This window comes from Galleria mellonella, unplaced genomic scaffold (genome assembly GCF_026898425.1).
Source record: "Galleria mellonella isolate WM207_F2 unplaced genomic scaffold, CSIRO_AGI_GalMel_v1 utg37, whole genome shotgun sequence".
Lineage (NCBI taxonomy): Eukaryota > Metazoa > Arthropoda > Insecta > Lepidoptera > Pyralidae > Galleria > Galleria mellonella.
In genome coordinates this window covers 1,271,476-1,289,891 of record NW_026442087.1, presented here as the reverse complement: position 1 = coordinate 1,289,891, position 18,416 = coordinate 1,271,476, and the positions used below count along the sequence as shown (strand labels likewise).

The 18,416-nt window shown below is 33.6% G+C and overlaps 1 protein-coding gene across 1 annotated transcript; it reads right to left on the bottom strand.

Moving 5' to 3' along the window:
- Positions 1–1,881: 1,881 nt before the first annotated feature.
- LOC113515433 (transmembrane protein 181) lies at positions 1,882–16,652 on the bottom strand. Its single transcript, XM_052897559.1, has 12 exons — positions 16,330–16,652; positions 16,044–16,147; positions 14,115–14,273; positions 12,727–12,829; positions 11,169–11,322; positions 10,959–11,039; positions 8,623–8,722; positions 7,486–7,613; positions 6,666–6,812; positions 4,355–4,457; positions 2,941–3,165; positions 1,882–2,087 (listed from the first exon to the last, which is right to left on the bottom strand). The coding sequence occupies exons 1-12, from the start codon at positions 16,476–16,478 to the stop codon at positions 1,954–1,956; spliced, it is 1,587 nt and encodes a 528-aa protein (XP_052753519.1). The 5' UTR covers positions 16,479–16,652; the 3' UTR covers positions 1,882–1,953.
- Between the last annotated feature and the right edge of the window lie 1,764 nt (positions 16,653–18,416).

Sequence of the window (18,416 nt, the reverse complement as noted above, 5' to 3'; positions counted from 1 at the left end):
TCGTGTATCTTTTATTTCAGGCTGATACTTTGCTATGTTAGTCGATTTTTGCTTTTAGTTTGAGATTTTCACGTTTCTTTCATTTGTGAGTTGCATTTTATCAATTTCTGTATGTTTACTGTTCGCCCTAGATTTGTGACTGAGGGCACGTGTCCAATACGTGCTTGACGGTAGATCTTTTATCAGCGGACAAAGTTTCCCCTTGTGCGAGCTGTATTTTTGCACAAGTGCAAGGTGTAGTATGCAATTTTAGGAGTTTTATTATGGTCCCTAAAATTACATACAGCTAAAGAGTAAAAATAACGAAAATGAAAGAAAATTAAATTTTCATTCATTTTAGTCTACGTCTACGGTCAAAATGTCCCATGTTTGTGCAGGCCATAATCAGTGGTACATTATTTTGTGTACATATTTTCTACGAGTGCAGTGCACTCTCTTCTTCTAAAGCTAAAACATGACTTAGAGACGAACCAGAAGCGAATAACCTAGACGTTATTTTTTGGTGATTCCTCTAAATTATGACCATAGAAAAAGTATGGTTTAACCTATAAATTATATTATTGTTAGGTATATTTTCCTTTTTTCCTGTTACATACGTTGTTATGTATTATAGCGTTTACAAGACAAAAAGGCGCTGTCTTGTTACCTCGTTCAGCCATTTTATAGTTGCGCACGCCGTGCAATTTCTGTGACAAAATGGCGCCAAATTCTCGACCAGTTCTTGGCGCAATATTTAATATCTAAGTATTAGCTAATCTTACATCAGCTAAAAAATCTTGGGATAACTAGTTGAAAATTATAATTTCGACTATAGACGTATAACTTACTATTGTATTTCAACTAACTTTCTCAGGAACGGCGGCGTGGCAACGTCGCAATTATACGTTAAATTTATAAAAGAATTGAACAGTTTTCAATGTTTCTGATTGATTATTAAAAAAAGTGCTTTGTTAGCAAACCAAAATGTTAATCGTAAAATACGTTTTATGAAAATCGACTAATTATTTATTTATTTAATTATGTTGTATTATGGTATATACATAGTGGATTTACTAAATCTACTACTAAATACTTTGCATTTACTACATATGTTGTTTCGGAATTTTGCAAATGATTTTTGCCTTTAAAATCCAAGTTTTTAGTGACAGTTTAATAATAATTTTATTATGTGATTATCGTTTTAGTTGGCTAGCTAAGCACTATTTAAGTAATCATTCAGAAATATTGGAAATTAACAGATAATTGGGACGTTGCCACACTTCGTTAAGCTAAAGTATGAACAATTAATATATTCTTATTTATAATATATAGAAATATCTCGAACAGTTACAGGTTTCAAATAATGGATTAGTAATATTTGCACCTTTTTTAACATGTTATCAATAGACCAGTGATTAAAATTCTACTTATTTATGGCAGTCTATCGATTCGGTATCTGGAGTATAATAAAATTAAACAAACTAAACCCGCGTAATTTGACTATTCGACATATCTGCTGAAAGTAGCATTATTTGGCGTTAAATTATTATCTAAAATTTTGCATAAATTTTTTTATTACGCTTTCCATCAATTATTGCTTTGAATTTTTTTTTATTCCGGGTAAGTAAATTCTTTCTAATATTTTAAGTATATTATATTTTTATTTAGTGCAATGTTTTAATGTCATCTAGGTAGATATATTTCTAAAGAATTTGTGATATTCTTGCAAACGATAGTTTGAGAAAATTCACCACATTGTCTTCAATTTTAATACTAAGCACACTTAGTTTATAGGTAGTAGCAAGCGCATTTAAAAACACGTAGTAATAAGACTCAATCAATGGTTTACTAATAGAGACGATGTCATTTTTTTGATAATTATTTTAATTAAAACGAAATAACTTGAAATACTTTTATAATTTCTTAATAAGAAAAAAACATACAATGACCGAAAACATAACTTTGCCTAGTGAATCATATGTCTTCATTGTTCATTCTGTGGTGGGAGTTGAGTGGGCGGCGGCTTTCCTCATCGGAACCATAAATAACTTCTTCATCCGAGTCGTTGATCATGGAAAATGCGGGGTTGTCTTTGGTTATGGCCGTTTCTGAAATAAAAAAAAAGTTTTTGAATGTTGCACCAGATTAAGTTTCTTAAATTTATATTACGCATATAATTTAAAGAAAATTGTGATGTAGATTTCTAAGAAAAACATCAACTCTTTCGAGAGGACAGTAAGTCTATTATATTTCTGTAAGTAGTTGTGATTTAAAATTTTACAGAAGCTATTATGCCATGGTTATGAAATGTCTTGAAAAATGATCAAATAACTTCTTTTTACGTCGGACATAAATAGGAAAAAAAAATAACAATTAGGTCAATGCTATATCAACGTAAGATGCTGAGATCAGGATGGGGCTTTCATATGAGATGAGCGCTGAAAGAACCGAACGAGGCGAATTTTAGATTTACCTAAAGAAGGTAAGGTATAAATCGAACAATCTCTCACTGAACTGTCTCGAATTCGGCGAGTTGCTGAGAAAATGGGAAGGTTCTTTTTTGTTAATGAACAACGATGTAATCTAAAATAGAACTCTCAGCTGTTTACGATGCGAGCGAATCTTTCTTTTTTTTGTTCCTGAGCCTTTGGTGCTGTCAATTTTTCTGGCGCAGATACATGGGCATTGGACAATTCGCCACGTTCAGCTTTTTTGGTACGTTCCGCGCGGATAAATTCGTGTTCTTTACTTGATACGATCCAAAACTCCAATAGATAATACGACTATATTGCCGCTGTATTTTGGTTTGTGTTTTGTTAAGGAATATTTTTTTCTTTAATAACAATGAAAGAAATTGTCGACAAGTTAATTCTGTTTTAAGAATGCCTTCGAATTTAACAATATCTGAAAAAAATAATGGGTAATACACAAAAATACGTCTAAGCTATAGTACAATCTTACCGTGTATAGAACCACCGCCAGGCGAGAATAGATAGGCCAGTATATACATCTTAAAGTTGAACAGGCCATATAGAGCCATGAACGGAGCGGACGTATCGTAGTGGACCTTTGGTTGCGCGGCCCAGTGATCTTGCAACGCAGCCGGACCCCACCCTTGTATCGCCAACAGCATCGTTATGAACGTAACAGTGCCAACCACGATCGATAAGCAGCGAAGTCTTATATCTAGGAACAGAATTACATTGGATATAAATGTCCCAATCTGTAAAATGAAATATATCTCTCTTTCTCCTTGTGTTCTACAGTAATATTGTAAGATAAAATATGTAATTATAAGGAATTTTATCATCGTTAAAATATAATTGCTTGGAGTCGGGTGATCTCACCAATATTGCACTGTGATCATTATATCTAGGACAAAAACAGGATATTTCATAAAGGTGTACATAATTAACATATATTTTAGGATGACATACGCGTCGAGCGCCATATTGGATGAAATTAATAAATGTTATAATTTTAATGAAATTTTCTCAGGATCAGGCAGATGGTGAATGTTGTAAGAGTTTGTTTTTACAAATGTTAATGCTTTAGCGTTGGCGAAGTAAAATAAACCTTCCTTACATGTAGTAAACAACATATTGTTCTGTAATTATTTCTAGTAGTTTGTTTTATATAGCTATTAAAATAAAGAATTTAAATTAGGAACGAGTTACGAGTAAGCCTTAACGTTTGTAGAATGTGAATTGCAGAGCATTCGCCGACTGTCTGGCCCCTGTACTCGACTATTAAAAAGTTTTTCATTATTTAACTCGATATTAATATAAATATTTTTTACTGTCTTATGTTATTCTTAGTTTTATGACGCAGTATTACCTATTTCTTAGTATAAAATGTGTTATATTTAAGACTGGCTATTAAGACTGTATCATTTTCTCATAACTGAACTATTTTCATGTAATATTGCAAATTTAAATCATAAATATATGGAGTAAGAGATTTTTTGTTTTTTTTTTTATGTTTTGTTTTCCTTCAATTAATCATCATAATTATAAGCATTGTAGAGTTGTTGGTATGTTATTGTAAAATATAAATTATTATTTAGACCGCCATCTAATGTCTGTGTACATCGTAAAGGTTGGCTGTTAGAGAATGCTTGTAGCATTAAGTCCGCCTTTTGTACCACATTTTATTGGCCAATAATGTTTGAATAAATAAATACTAGGTATACAATTAGAATTTTCAACTCTGTAACTACTTTCTCAGCCCATCGTATGTTATACTGGCCCCTTTTGTCATGTATGTTGATAGCTCTCGGTTTTTATATCTAGGTACGTAATATTATTGAATGTTGATCGTTTATAATTCCATTTTCAGAAATATAATGCAATTTAGATAGCAAAATAAAACTTACCAAAAAATGGCATATTCCTCAAGTCACTGTACGCTTTTATAATAAGGATCAATAAGTATAAGAAGTAAAGTGTAATCGCACTAAAGAACATAATCTTGACGACCTGAAACGATATAAAAATTTTATTAAAATATCAAACTTATTGAATTTCTTCAATAAGTATTAGGTATGAGATGGTCAAATGGCTATATTGGCATAAATGAAGGACGGCAAAATTGCGGACGGCAGCAAATACCTATCATTTCTGCCCAGAGTGCTAAATTCCAAAATTTTGTAATGACAATAAATAATCATACATTGAAGATTAAAAGTTATTTCAAACACGTTTACGTCCAGTTTTAAGAATAAATCGTTACTCGAAATAAACTGATTCTCGTTTGATAGAAACCAACGAACTATCTATTTTGCTGTATTAGTCCTTATAAATGGCAACGTATGAGGGGTATGGGTGATAATGGAATGGTAACCCCTCCTGCGCTGTCGATATATGCTGGTGGGGCACCAGTGAGGGATGTTTTTTTCAATAGGTGATAATGGAATGGTAACCCATTTGTGCTAACGGTGTGGACTGGTGGGGCATCAGTGAGGGATGATAAGTGAGAATGAAAGCAGGTCAGTAAGCCTATTAGGACGAATTCAAAAAGAATTAACTAAGATGGTTTTCGCGTGGAAGTCGATCTGATAGGGTATATTGCTAGCAATGGTGCTGTTAGATCTTCATTACTAACAATCTTATTCTCTTCACGCATCAGGGGATAATGCGGATTTGTTAGAAATGAGGTCTAATTGCCATATTGCTAGCAGTATACCCTATCAGTTCGACCTCCACGCGGTTTCCCCTGAAAATGGTTAATTCTAGTAGAATTCATCACGATTGGCTAACTGACCTGGGCCTCTAGACAAGTGGCAAGCGAATTCGTCGATGGAATTGACATCGTTAGCGAGTCCGTGAGATAGAATGAAATAGCAACGCCGGGTGACTCATTGCAACTCTCGGACTCGCTACCGATGTCGATTCCATCGACGAATTCGCTTGCCACTTGTCTAGAGGCCCTGCTTTCATCCTCACCTATCATCCCTCACTAGTACTCTGCTAGCGTATACCGATATCGCAGGCGGAGTGACTAATTCATTATCAACCCATTAAAAGATTGGCATCCGCAGGTGTATACCGATAGCGCAGGCGGAGTAACCATTTCATCCATTAAAAAACTGACGTACAACTATTGTATATTGTGTATAATCTCTCACTGGCAATGTCGAGACGATATTAATTATGTAAAGCTATGTAAGAAAGAGAGGCATCTAACGTAGTTAACCTCTCGCTCATTCATAGATTAACTATACCATAGACTAAAGAAGATGTACATGTAAGTAGGTGGTATGTAACGCGATACTGTAAACTGTCATGCACCAGGATTTTAGTAGGAATGTTGAAATTATGGACAGATAGTGTGAGTTACAAGTATATGTATTTTTTTTTATACAACTTAGAATGACGGCCCACCTGATGGAAAGTGGTAACCGTCGCCTAAAGACATGAGCAGTACCATGGATATAACAGAGTATACTGTTTCGGACATGATACCGCTATGCGTTGCCATTCCTGAGGACTCAGGTGTTATTCCTCTGTACCCAGTAAATTCACGCCATATCCCACCCTTCAAATCGAAACACAGCCATGCAAACCCAACTGCTTCACGGCATCTAACGTAGTTAACCTCTCGCTCATTCATAGATTAACTATACCATAGACTAAAGAAGATGTACATGTAAGTGGGTGGTATGCAACGCGATACTGTAAACTGTCATGCATCAGGATTTTAGTAGGAATGTTGAAATTATGGACAGATAGTGTGAGTTACAAGTATATGTACGTGTCATATATATTTGTGTCATAATAGATATGACTGTAGTCCAATTATCAATAAGTTGTGTTATAGAATACCCACTAGAGTGTATTGCCGTTATCCAAATAGTCTTTTTGCCACTAGCCGCGGAAAAACAAACTCTGGAAAACGGTCACCTTTGTATAGACTTGTGAATTCATATAACGCTTTATTTAATGACGTTGATATTATTAATGAACGCCCAAGTACTTTTAAAAACCGAATCTCTAAAAGATTCATGTAATTTTTAACTGTTCTTCTTTGCTTAAGCTATTTGTATTATATTTGAATCGAAACTGTGGTAAACGGTGTTGGTGGCAAGTTTACTCAACATTTTCTTTGATTAATATTATGTATTATTCTTTGTTATGTCACTGTTAGTTTTCCTAAATAAATGAAAAAAAAATATATAGGAAACTTACAGGGTAATTCGGATTCATGTTGTAATTGAACGTTGGATCGTAGAAAGCATAATACTTCTGCCATATGGTGATGACCATCGCAGGCGTCCACACCATACCGACTACAATTAGTTTCGATAAATAGAAAGATAAGAAACCCCTTTCATTCTGAAAGAAAATTTATTTATTTATTTATTTTATATCTACACTATTTTTTACATGTGAATAAATAATCGTAATATAATAGTGTAACTATGTTCACTATAATATGTTAATGCTATGTTAATATTAATGTAACAATATATACATACATTCATACATATACATACATCCGTATTAATATCGTCTATTGGATAATATGCGTGTAATATTTTTTATGCAACTTAAAATGGCAAATAAGTTGATGGCACACGTGATGGAAAGCGGTAACCATCGCCTATAGACATGAGCAGTACTATGGACATAATAGAGTACACTGTTTCGCCCATGATACCCCCGATGCGTTGCCATTCCTGAGGACTCAGGTGTTATTCCTTTGTACCCTGTAAATTCACGCCATATCCCATATTATCTTCTTGAAATTAGAATTTTAGGAAGTTAAAAATGCGAAATTCAAGTATTGTACTCTTTTACGACATTAGTATATAATTACACATATACATATTTTGTACATCTTAGTCTTCAGGAACGGCAAGATGACGAACGATAAAAGTGTTACAGGAATGGTCATCACTTTATATCAGGTGGGCCACCAGCTTGTTTGCCGTTGTCATCCCAAGTCATATGAAGCAGTCACAAATACGTCCACGATCAGAAATATCATGATAAAATTAAGTAATACCTGTCTTAGACCGTGGTATTGTGCCAGCCAGGACAGCATGACGCAAGCTAGGAATAGAGTCTGGAATATGGTGTCCATTAGAGGTGCGAAACAGCTCCCGGAGACCAGGCGTAAAGGAAATATCGGATCTGAAAGTATAATCACAGTATAAGACCGCAATGTAAGAAAGGAGAGAAGAGTTAGGTGATAAATTAGATTAACTGCAGGCCAAAATCAAAATCACAATCATATCCCTCTCCCATTAGTGTAAGCAGAAACAATGAAACGCTAAATCCTTAAAATCAAACGGATCACATTCATCAATCTTTTAATACGCTTTCCGGTTACGGGCACTTATAATTTGGCCTTTCTACAGCACGTCGTTTATTTGGCTGACATACGTCTAGGACTACCCTTACTGACATATCATTCATTCGTACTCGAAAAATCTTTTTCGTAACTTTCATCCATCCTCTCCAAACGGTCAAATCGACGCAACATTCCCTTTTCGATTTTTGTCATTACATCGTCTTTTGGTCAACATTTCTCTCTAAACATCGTCGAGATTTCTTTAGAATCGGCAACGTTATCCCTTTGTATTGCATGCGTTTGTAGGCTACGGTAACCGCTTACCATTAGGTGGGCCGGATGGTTGTTTGCCACATCAGTGGTATAAAAAAAACATAATAGCATTATTTATTTAGTTATATAAATTTAGTTATGTACTTTATGAAATATTAATGTGATTGCTGTGCTCTTCCAGGGTTCATGTTGATTCTTTACCTTTAATAACTTAAGACCTTAATTGTTACAACATGAAATAGCAATAAATGATTGAATTGAATTGAATTATATAGTAACAAATTGAATATAGAAGCCACGTTACTTCGGGAGTTAAGATAGTGGATCTGTGGTGACGTCCACGCCTTAAAAAGGTTGATACAGAATCCCAAACCAGAATTAACATTCTCAACGTACATGCGTATGCGCATTTAGACAGAAATATAAAAAGGTTACGTTTTAAATAGATATTTCCTTTAACTTCTGCAGCAACAACTATTATCGTCTACAACAATGTAATCGGTCCAGTATTCGATAAAATGTACATCACATGCTTAGGCGTGTGCTGTTTGTTTGTAAACCATGCGAATGACTCACCATTGTATAATAAAAGCAGTGGCAATAATATAGAAAGCCACTTCTGTTCTATAGCCCAGTCGTGGGTGGAGTATTTCCTCAGGGAATGCGCGAACCAACACTGAAACAAAATGGTCATGTCACAACGGTTCCTGGCGTTGGTGTATGTAAGGTTATATTTCAGGACAGGGGGGGGGGGGTCTGATCCTTGGCGTACGTGCACTTTCAAACATGTTTTTGAGAAGCTTTGCTCGTATTCTGGGCTGGGCATCAGACAGAGTTCACGGCTCATCCGGCCGTTATAATCTAAGATATATATATATATATATATATATATATATATATATATATATATATATATATATATATATATATATATATATATATTTAAAAAAAAAAAAAAATATATATATATATATATATATTAAGTCAGCCAAATGTACATAGAATTTCACTGTGCATTAAAATTTAAATAAATAAAAAAAAAATTGATGTCATAAATATAATATTATTGTGAAGAGGTGGAACACCTTGAGGATTTAGATGATAGAAGTCCAGCTCAATTTAAAGTGAGTCTCTATAAGGGATCCACTTTGAAAAAAAAAAGGGTAAGTACCAAGAGTTTTTCCAATTATGTACTCATACTATTTATTACCATTAAAAAATTGCTAAGATGAAGTATTATATTTTTTTAATGTGGAACAATGGAATGGCAATCCTACCCGCGCTGACGGTATACATTGGCGGGACACCAGTAAGGGATATAAGGTGAGAATGAAAAAGCAGGTCAATTAGCTTATCGTGATAAATACATCTGGAATTTTGCACTGTGGTTTTCACGGGGGGGGGGCTATAGTCGATGTGACAGGCTATATCGCTAACAATGACACTAGTAGTTCGCACTACTACCATTCCTTCCCCCCTCATTTATCTTACTTAGGTACCAATGTTCGATTAAAAGATGCATCGTAAAAAAAGATCGTCATCAATATATGTGCCAATGATAATCAATCATTGCATTCACGATAAGTATTAACTCGCCTTGTCCCCAGAGTAATTTGGCTAACATATCTAATAAGCAGTGCAATACGTAGAAACACAAATTCTGCCATATAGATGCAATCAAAAATTTTAGTAGTTGGGTCGAAAGGGATTGTTATAAAAGGGGAGGTTAGTCCCATTGCTATCATTATACCTTATCAGGTCGACCTTCACGCGGTTCCCCCTGGAAACTATCCTGTCTAATTTATCGTTGAATTCGTCACGATGGGCTAACTGACCCGCCTTTTCATCCTCACCTATCACCTCTCACTGGTACCTCGCCAGTGTATACCTAAGAACAAGGAATTACATAGAAGGAACGATGAAATAAAAACTGTTAATCATATGGTTGCCTCCTTTCTTCTTATGCAAAAATAAAAAAGTAAAAAGAGAACGTAAGATACACTAGCAGTTGCTATTTTTCTCAATTCATAGTAAGTTAGCATATAGAAAATGTTTTATAAGTTAATTATTTGTCAATAATAAATTTAACATTACTAGATTATATATTCGACACAGTTTATGAAAATGTATGCAAGCAGGTTGTATCTGAATTTGGTAGGGTTATACGGCCGTAAACATTTCCTATACCCTAGCCCGCTATGAATTGAGAAAAATAGCAAGTGATGGTGTATCTTTCGTCCTTTTTTTACTAATTATATTTGCATAAGAAGAAAGGAGGCAACCATATGATTTTCAGTTTTTATTTTATCATTCCTTCTATGTAATTCCTTGTTCTTAGGTGTATACTAATAACGCAGGCGGGGTTGCCATGCCATTTACACCCATTAAAAAAAATAGTAGATAACACTATATTAAAATTTTATAATACAAGATTATTTTTATAATACCGTGCGAAGGCGCAGGTACTAACATAGTTCTCATGAATGGCAATGGGTATATGGTACTATGGACGTTATAGAGTATTCTGTGATGCCCATCCATGATTTTGTTTATGATGATTGACTTCCCCAAGTGGTCTGTTAGTACAAACAATGTATCAAAATCTATGGTCTTGTTTATCTCTACTATGATAACCTTTGTATTCCAATTACAGATATTTCTATAGGACCTTGTACAATACGCACCTTTTTTTGAAGAATGAATGAAGAATGATTTTTAAATGAATGAAAGTCACAAGAATTTAATTAGAACTTCCTTCCTTTTTTATTAACCAGATAAAGTAATGAGTACGTACGTTTTTTTTTTAATGAATGAATGTAAATCACAAGAATTTAATTTGAATTTCTTTTCTATTTTATTAAGTACGTAATGTTAAGAATGTCTTTGATTTACGTTATCTGGACAATACTTACAGCGATTGTGAAGGTCGTGAGTAGAAAAATAAATCTGAACCACGTTTCCATTTGCGTGAAACCTGGATTATAAGTTTTAAACTGAAAAAAAAAATATATACAAATTATTTTTAAAAAGAGAACAAAGAAATTTTTAATCAACAACTAATTTGCAGTTTTAAGTTAGGTAGGTATTTTTGCAATTTAAAATGAATCGTATGACATACTTACATAGAATATAATTTCTTTAATATAATATCTTTTGTGGAACTCCTTGAGTCCATAAAATCGTATGTTTAGTACGTAGTGTGTGTACACTAAGGAACCTAAATGTAGGATCATAACCTCGTCGCATACTTGCTCTTTGCACTTTAGATGTTGAGTCCTGCAATGGAAGAAATAAACTATGAATGTTTACAAAGATGTTTGTTATCTTATTTGAACTCGGCATAATATATTTTCTTCCATTCATTTCAACGTGCCGTCATCTTGCAATCACTTCTTTTTAAATTGCGCCTCAGAATCCACTTCATTGTTTTTTTTTATCTGCGCATCACATGGTCATTACCATGACAAACAATTACTTCTCATTTTATTACTAGCGTTACTTTAAAACTTCCTCCGATATACTTGTTGGCATTATACGTTATGTTCCTGAGCCTAACAGTCTAGTGTAAAAATAGACTTATTTTTGACATTTCGTTCTAATGTCTGTGGATACAAAATTAGTTTTTTTTTTTATAAAATATTATCATTACAATTAGTATAATTTGCATAAATAAAAGTAATTATCAGTTATATTGTCTTTAAATTTACAATACTCATTCTTAATTTTGTCCATTCTTGTCACACCACACATCCATCTTAATATTCGGATATCAGTAATATGTAGTGGTATTTTATCTGCCACCTTTATGACCAGTACTCGAGATACATAATCGTACTTTTGTAAATTTTCCCCGTAAGTTTAAGAGAGTGCGCAAGTCACACATAATTGCTGTAATCTGCCATCTAATATGTGTTAATTATGTACTTTACGGTTTATTTATTTACTATCGCTTTGGTGGATGGAGCCGTATTGTATCATGCATCTTTTGTTCACAGACAAGATTTGTCTGTGTACAAAACATTTCATCATCATCATCATCATATCAGCTGTTAACTATCAACTGCCGAACATAGATCTTCCCCATAAGGGGGGTTTTGCCAATAGTTACCACACTTATTTTAATTTTATTTTACTTTAAAAGGGAAACATACATATACATATATATATATATATATATATATATATATATATATATATATATATATATATATATATATATATATATATATATATATATATATATATATATATATATATATATATATATATATATATATATATATATATATGTATATATACACATTCAGATTTATATTTGCATGGCTGTGTTTTGTTTTGAAGTGGAATATGGCAGTGAATTTACAGGGTACAGAGGAATAACACCCGAGTCCTCAGGAATAGCAACGCATCGGGGTATCATGGGCGAAACAGTATAATCTGGTATGTCCATGGTACTGCTCATGTCTATAGGCGACGGTTACCACTTTCCATCAGGTGGACCATCAGCTTGTTTGCCATTCTAAGTTGTATAGAAAAAAATATGACAATACAAAGAAAAAGAAAAGAAATATCAATATATATATATATATATATATATATATATATATATATATATATATATATATATATATATATAAATAATTTGGCAGGCGAATTGATTTTGGAGGTGGAAGAACTCACCGATTTGTAGCGGAGCTTTCTGGTATCAGGTTAACAGCTGTATGGTCACTTAGTATACCATCTATAGATATACTTATTTGGAAACTCTTATCAAATATTTCCTCTGAAAATAAAAATCATTTAATCAATTTACATTATTACATATCCATATTTAAGAATGATAGAATTTTAATCGTGTCTCTGATCAAAGTATTTAGGTATAACAACTCCTCTACAATAGTTTTTTTTTAATGGGTGATAATGGAATGGTAACCCCGCCTGTGGTATCGGTGTACGCTGGCCGGGTACCAGTGAGGGATGATAGGTGAGGATGAAAGCAGGTCAGTTAGCCAATCGTGACAAATTCCACTAGAATTAATCACGACGGTTTCCAGGGGGAACCGCGTGGAGGTCGACCTGATAGGGTATATTGCCAGCATTACTAACAATCATTATCAATTCATCATCATATCATCAGTATCGATCACTAATCACCCCCTGATAGTTATTTTGGAAATATATATCATGTACAGAATTGACTTCTCTATAGATTTATTATAAGTATATATAGATTGGACAACCGATATATAACATATATTTTATTAGCCCAATATATAGATATTGTATCTACAAATTATAGATATTGCTGTATATTACCCATCCCTAGTACATAGCCCTGAAAACCCAGACATGAGGCAATTTAAAAAGTATGTCTCTTGTTCCGACTGTATATCATTATTTGAGATTGCAAAGCAATGTGACTACCGCTGTAGTTTGGAGGTCAACCGGAAGACATATAGAAGATATACATATATTATAGTTATCGACTACTAGCTTTTATCCACGACTTAATCCACGTAACTGGGATATGTATATTAACCGGGATAAAACGTAGCCTAAGACTAAGGAATTACATAGGAGTGATAAAATTGTCAATTTACAGCAGGCTAGTGTACAGAAAATGTTATACGGCCGTATAACCCTACCAAATTCAGATACACCCTACTTGCATACTTTCTACATAAACTGTGTCGAATATATAATCTAGTAATGTAAAATTTGTCAATGTTTGATATATCAAATAATTGATATATCAAACATTTTCTATACACTAGCCTGCTATGAATTAAGAAAAATAGCAACTGATGGTGATGGTGATATCTGTCGTCCTCTTTTTACTAATTATATATGCATAAGAAGAAAGGAGGCCAACATATGATTTACAGTTTTTATTTAATCATTTCTTCTATGTAATTCGTATGGGATTATTAGATATTACATTTCTTGTATGTAAATATTATGAAGACCAATGATTATTAATTGGTGAAGTCGAGAAATGACCTTACATTAATTTAAACGTCGCGTCTCTCGTAAGGCCTTCAGTTGTAATTTTAAAAATGGAACGTTACCGTCATTATTATTGGTCAGTATTTCGGCTAGCAGCCACAGTTGCTGCACGCGCGTGCCAAGCGCGGGACTGTGCAAATGGAACGGGCCTTGGTATATGTCACTGGCGTTTGTCAGCAGCGTGGAAGCGGCTACCGACGTGGTGGACGTTGGTGATGGACCTGAAATGTTTAAATACTGTATAAAATATTTTACAGAACTAGGTGTTATTTTGCGGAACTTTTATGAAACGCCCATGATACCCCCCATGCGTATACCTTCTTCAGATGTATCAGCCTTATCGTACCCTGAACTGATTTCTAGTTAGTGTTGAATTATATAGTATCTGCAGTAGTTAGGAACCTATTTACAACTGTATTTTATACTCAAACGATAATCGGTTTATGCATTTTTTTTTTTTTGCAAAAATGAGTTTATTATACTGTTATAATAAAACAAAAAGATTTGATTATTTGTGTGTGTTTTTTTTTAGTAATGGGTAAACTGAAAAATTACTCAACTAATTTTAAAAATTCTTTCACCTATAGAAAGCTACATTAACAGCGAGTTGCTTAGGATATACATCACTGTGATTATTTTTTGTAATTGTTGTTAATATCTAGAATAAGTTTACTATTGTAATCTTTTGAAGAAAACAATAAAGAGTAGGTACCTATCTATCTATTTTTTTAAATTCTATCTACCCGTACGAAGCCGGATAGGAGTCTTAGTACTTTATAAAGTGTATCAATGTTCACTTTTGCCAAAAGCTAGAACTTGCCATTAAGTAATTCTATAAATAATAATAAAAAAAAATGGTTTAAAATAGGAGATATCGCGTAACCTTATATAACTTTTTTGAAGTCAGTTAATAATCTAGGTGCTATTTGCGTGTTATTTTTGCGTTGATTGAGGGTCAAAACGAGCTTTTTTCCTCAATATTCTTTACCAACCTAACCACCAATAAATGTATTCCCAAATAGGATTGACGTCTGACAGGTGGTCCGTCGTAAAATAAAAAGCAAAAATTTCGTGTATAATTAATAAAAACATATTACACTGACAAATAATTGAAATAAGGGCAGGAAGACAATGATGATTAGAGTTATCTCTGTACGACTAGAAAGCTTATTTTAATTTCTATAAACATGTATTTGGCAACACAATTCCTGTTTCCTATAGAGCACGCTCAGCTTGATACCAGAGGGAGACTTTGTACAAAAGTCGTTTGCTTGGGCACCTCTGTCCTATTCGTGTTTCAACCGTAAAGAAGTTGTGTTTGCATGGTTGTGTTTCGGCTTGAAGGGTGGGATATGGCGTGAATTTACAGGGTACAGAGGAATAACATTTGAGTCCTCAGTTATGGCAACGCATGGGGGGTATCATGGGCGCAACAGTATACTATGTTATGTCCATGGTACTGCTCATGTCTATAGGCGACGGTTACCACTTTCCATTAAGTGGGCCGTCAGCTCGTTTGCCATTCTAAGTTGTATAAAAAAAACATGCTCAGCCTAGTGTAGAAATCAATGTTAAACTTTGCGTTTATACAAACATACTTCGATAATAAAAACGCTAAATTAGACTTCTAGGTAAGTACATGAAATTGATATAAAAAATGTGTTTACAATTGAGCTAGGTTTATTAGAATTAGGTTGGTATTTCATTAAAATATCAAATATATATAGTACATGTTTTCTGGTAGTATTTATACTGTATTCGTAAGCAAGTAGGACCATTTTGTTGCATACATATGTATATAAGAATTCTTTAAGTTGTGTTTGAGAGTGATAAATTTAGAAAATATTTGAACATATAGTTACTTCCTGCTTCTTTTTGAGCTGATATATTTCATTTTTCGTGATTCTGTACCTTCATATATGCACCGTGATTTTTTAAATACATACACATCATACATATGAAACCCTAGTTGAAGTATATAAAAATCTCACCTGCTAATCCTATGAACACACCCAAACCGAAGCAAGCAAAAAATGCTATAAAAACCATTACAAACTCCCCTTTGTGCATTGAATATATCCTCATTTGAACAGACCTGAAAAAACAGCGGCTTTGAACAAGACTTGTCAAATTCGGCAAACACTTACATCTGTAAGGATAGGAGACATCAAAGTGTTTTCTAAAAGACATTCGGAACAAAACGAAGGTCATCATATATTGTTGTAAATACCTATAGAGTTTAAATATGTCGCACTTAGTAAAATAATGAAATAATACCTTTCGCATCGGTCGTGATGATATGCCGGCGCGATGTATTTATTAAATTCGCTGAACAGATCACTAAATTGTGATAATGTGTTGCGAATCTTATAATTCCACCCGCCTGACGGCAAATGATACGAATATCCTACATTGGCTGAATCCATTGTTTCCTGTGCCTCTTATTTAACACTAATATTAAAATAACAAAGGGAAATAATTATTTACTTCCAAATAAACACACAAAACCATAAATTATTGTGTATAAAAAAGAATTTGCTAAATGAATTGTTTGCCCCACATGTAGGGCTTGTTTACAAGCAGATTATTGATTTTAGTGCGAGGCTAAACTCGTGGTTTATCGAATATGGAAAGCTGATAGTGAACAACGTAGATACAGATCGCAATGGTTAAATTTTTATTTATAATAAGCTTAGATAAACATGTATTATGTTGAGTATTAATCATATTAAATAATGCATTATAAGATGGCAGTTGTATTAAGTATGTACTTATTAAGCTCTGTAAATTTGTTTTTCGCGCCATCTGTTCGCCCGCCATGTTGAAAGTGAACCGAGAGACAAATCTCTCTTTCACACTTATTGATTTCGTAAATCAAGTCGGGTGAAAGGAAGGACGTTACACGACTATGAAGGGTAAAAATTCACTTGCCAGCATATATTTGTGAAAAAACACATTGCCAGTTATTAAACATCTCTTTTTTCATTAATGTCTATTAAGAAGTTATACTAGCTATTATAATCTAAGCTACCTGCTCTTTGACAATACACTATGCTAGCTTATACAGTACCTATAACAGTATGCAGCTGGATTACAGATAAGCATAAAAAAATAGCCGAGTTCGAACTCGGAGCCATCTGCGAGGTCGTCGCTCGCAGGAGTAACAGTAACGGATGACCCCTTTCCTGTTTTATACAAGCTTTAGAGCGAGCGCTATGCTTTACAGAATATAACAGCGCTTTGAATGAGACTTTGAAATGTAGTTCGATATTTTTGTGAAGGATTAAAAAATGTGAATACAATATGTTATTATCTACTTATTCTATTGTTTTACGTATTATAATAATTTACGTATTATAGTAGATTAGGTGTATTATTTATGTCTATAATGGCCTGTGCTGACGAGGAACAATTTGTCAGCGCAAAATATTTCCTTTTATTCCTATTTGAATATGACGAGGGACAATCTTCAGCGTAGATAAATTTTAGTTTTAATATTAAAACACATAGAATAGTAGTGTTGTATGTAACGCATACGTTTGGTCTTGTTACAGAAAGTACACTATTATGTTATACTATTCGTAGGTATTCCGTCAATAAGACACTTTACGTGCCATTCTGCAAAACTAATTTACAATTAAATGTTCCACTTGCAAGAATTTTAATAAAGATCATGTAGATTTGATAGTAATGCTCTTAATTTATAGAGTAAAATCACTTTATTCGCGTAGTATACGTTTCGTAAATATACCGCGAATACAGAAATCGTGAATATGAAAAATCGAACCACTTATACAGCGGCAATAACATTCTGCAACATACTTTAGGCGGGGGGAAAGGGATTGTTAGTAATGGGGACAAATAGCCCCATTACTAGCAATATACCCTGTCACGTTGACCTCCACGCGTGGTTCCCCCTGGAAACCATCGTGGCTAATTCTAGTAGAATTCGTCAGGATGGGCTAACTGACCTGCTTTCATACTCATTAGTCATCTATCACTGGTGCCCCGCCATTGTATACAGATAGCGCAGACGGGGTTACCATACTATTTTCACTTATTAAAAAAAACATACTTTAGGCGCAGTTGCAATAAGGTAATTTTTACTTTTTTATCAGTTTATTTGTCGACGCGTTTATGAAGGGTATTCATATACGCGATTACGCGTATATGAATCTTTTATATTAATATGTACCGATTGGATCTGCGAATAAATTCTTAACCGCGAATATATTGGCAATTTTTTAATCCGCGAATAATAAAAATGCGTATAAAGGAAGCGTGAATAAGCGTTTTTACTGTATTTGAATCTTATAATAAATAATATGTATTTATTACGCCGTGTAGGTCCCAGTATAGAATAG

Coding starts and splice junctions, on each gene's coding strand:
- LOC113515433 (XM_052897559.1), bottom strand. CDS start 16,478: ATGGATTCAGCCAATGTAGGATATTCGTATCATTTGCCGTCAGGCGGG. Junction 11,323..12,726: donor GAAAGCTCCGCTACAAATCG/GTGAGTTCTTCC, acceptor CTTCCATTGCAG/GACTCAACATCTAAAGTGCA. Junction 3,166..4,354: donor GAGGAATATGCCATTTTTTG/GTAAGTTTTATT, acceptor TTCTGTTCCTAG/ATATAAGACTTCGCTGCTTA.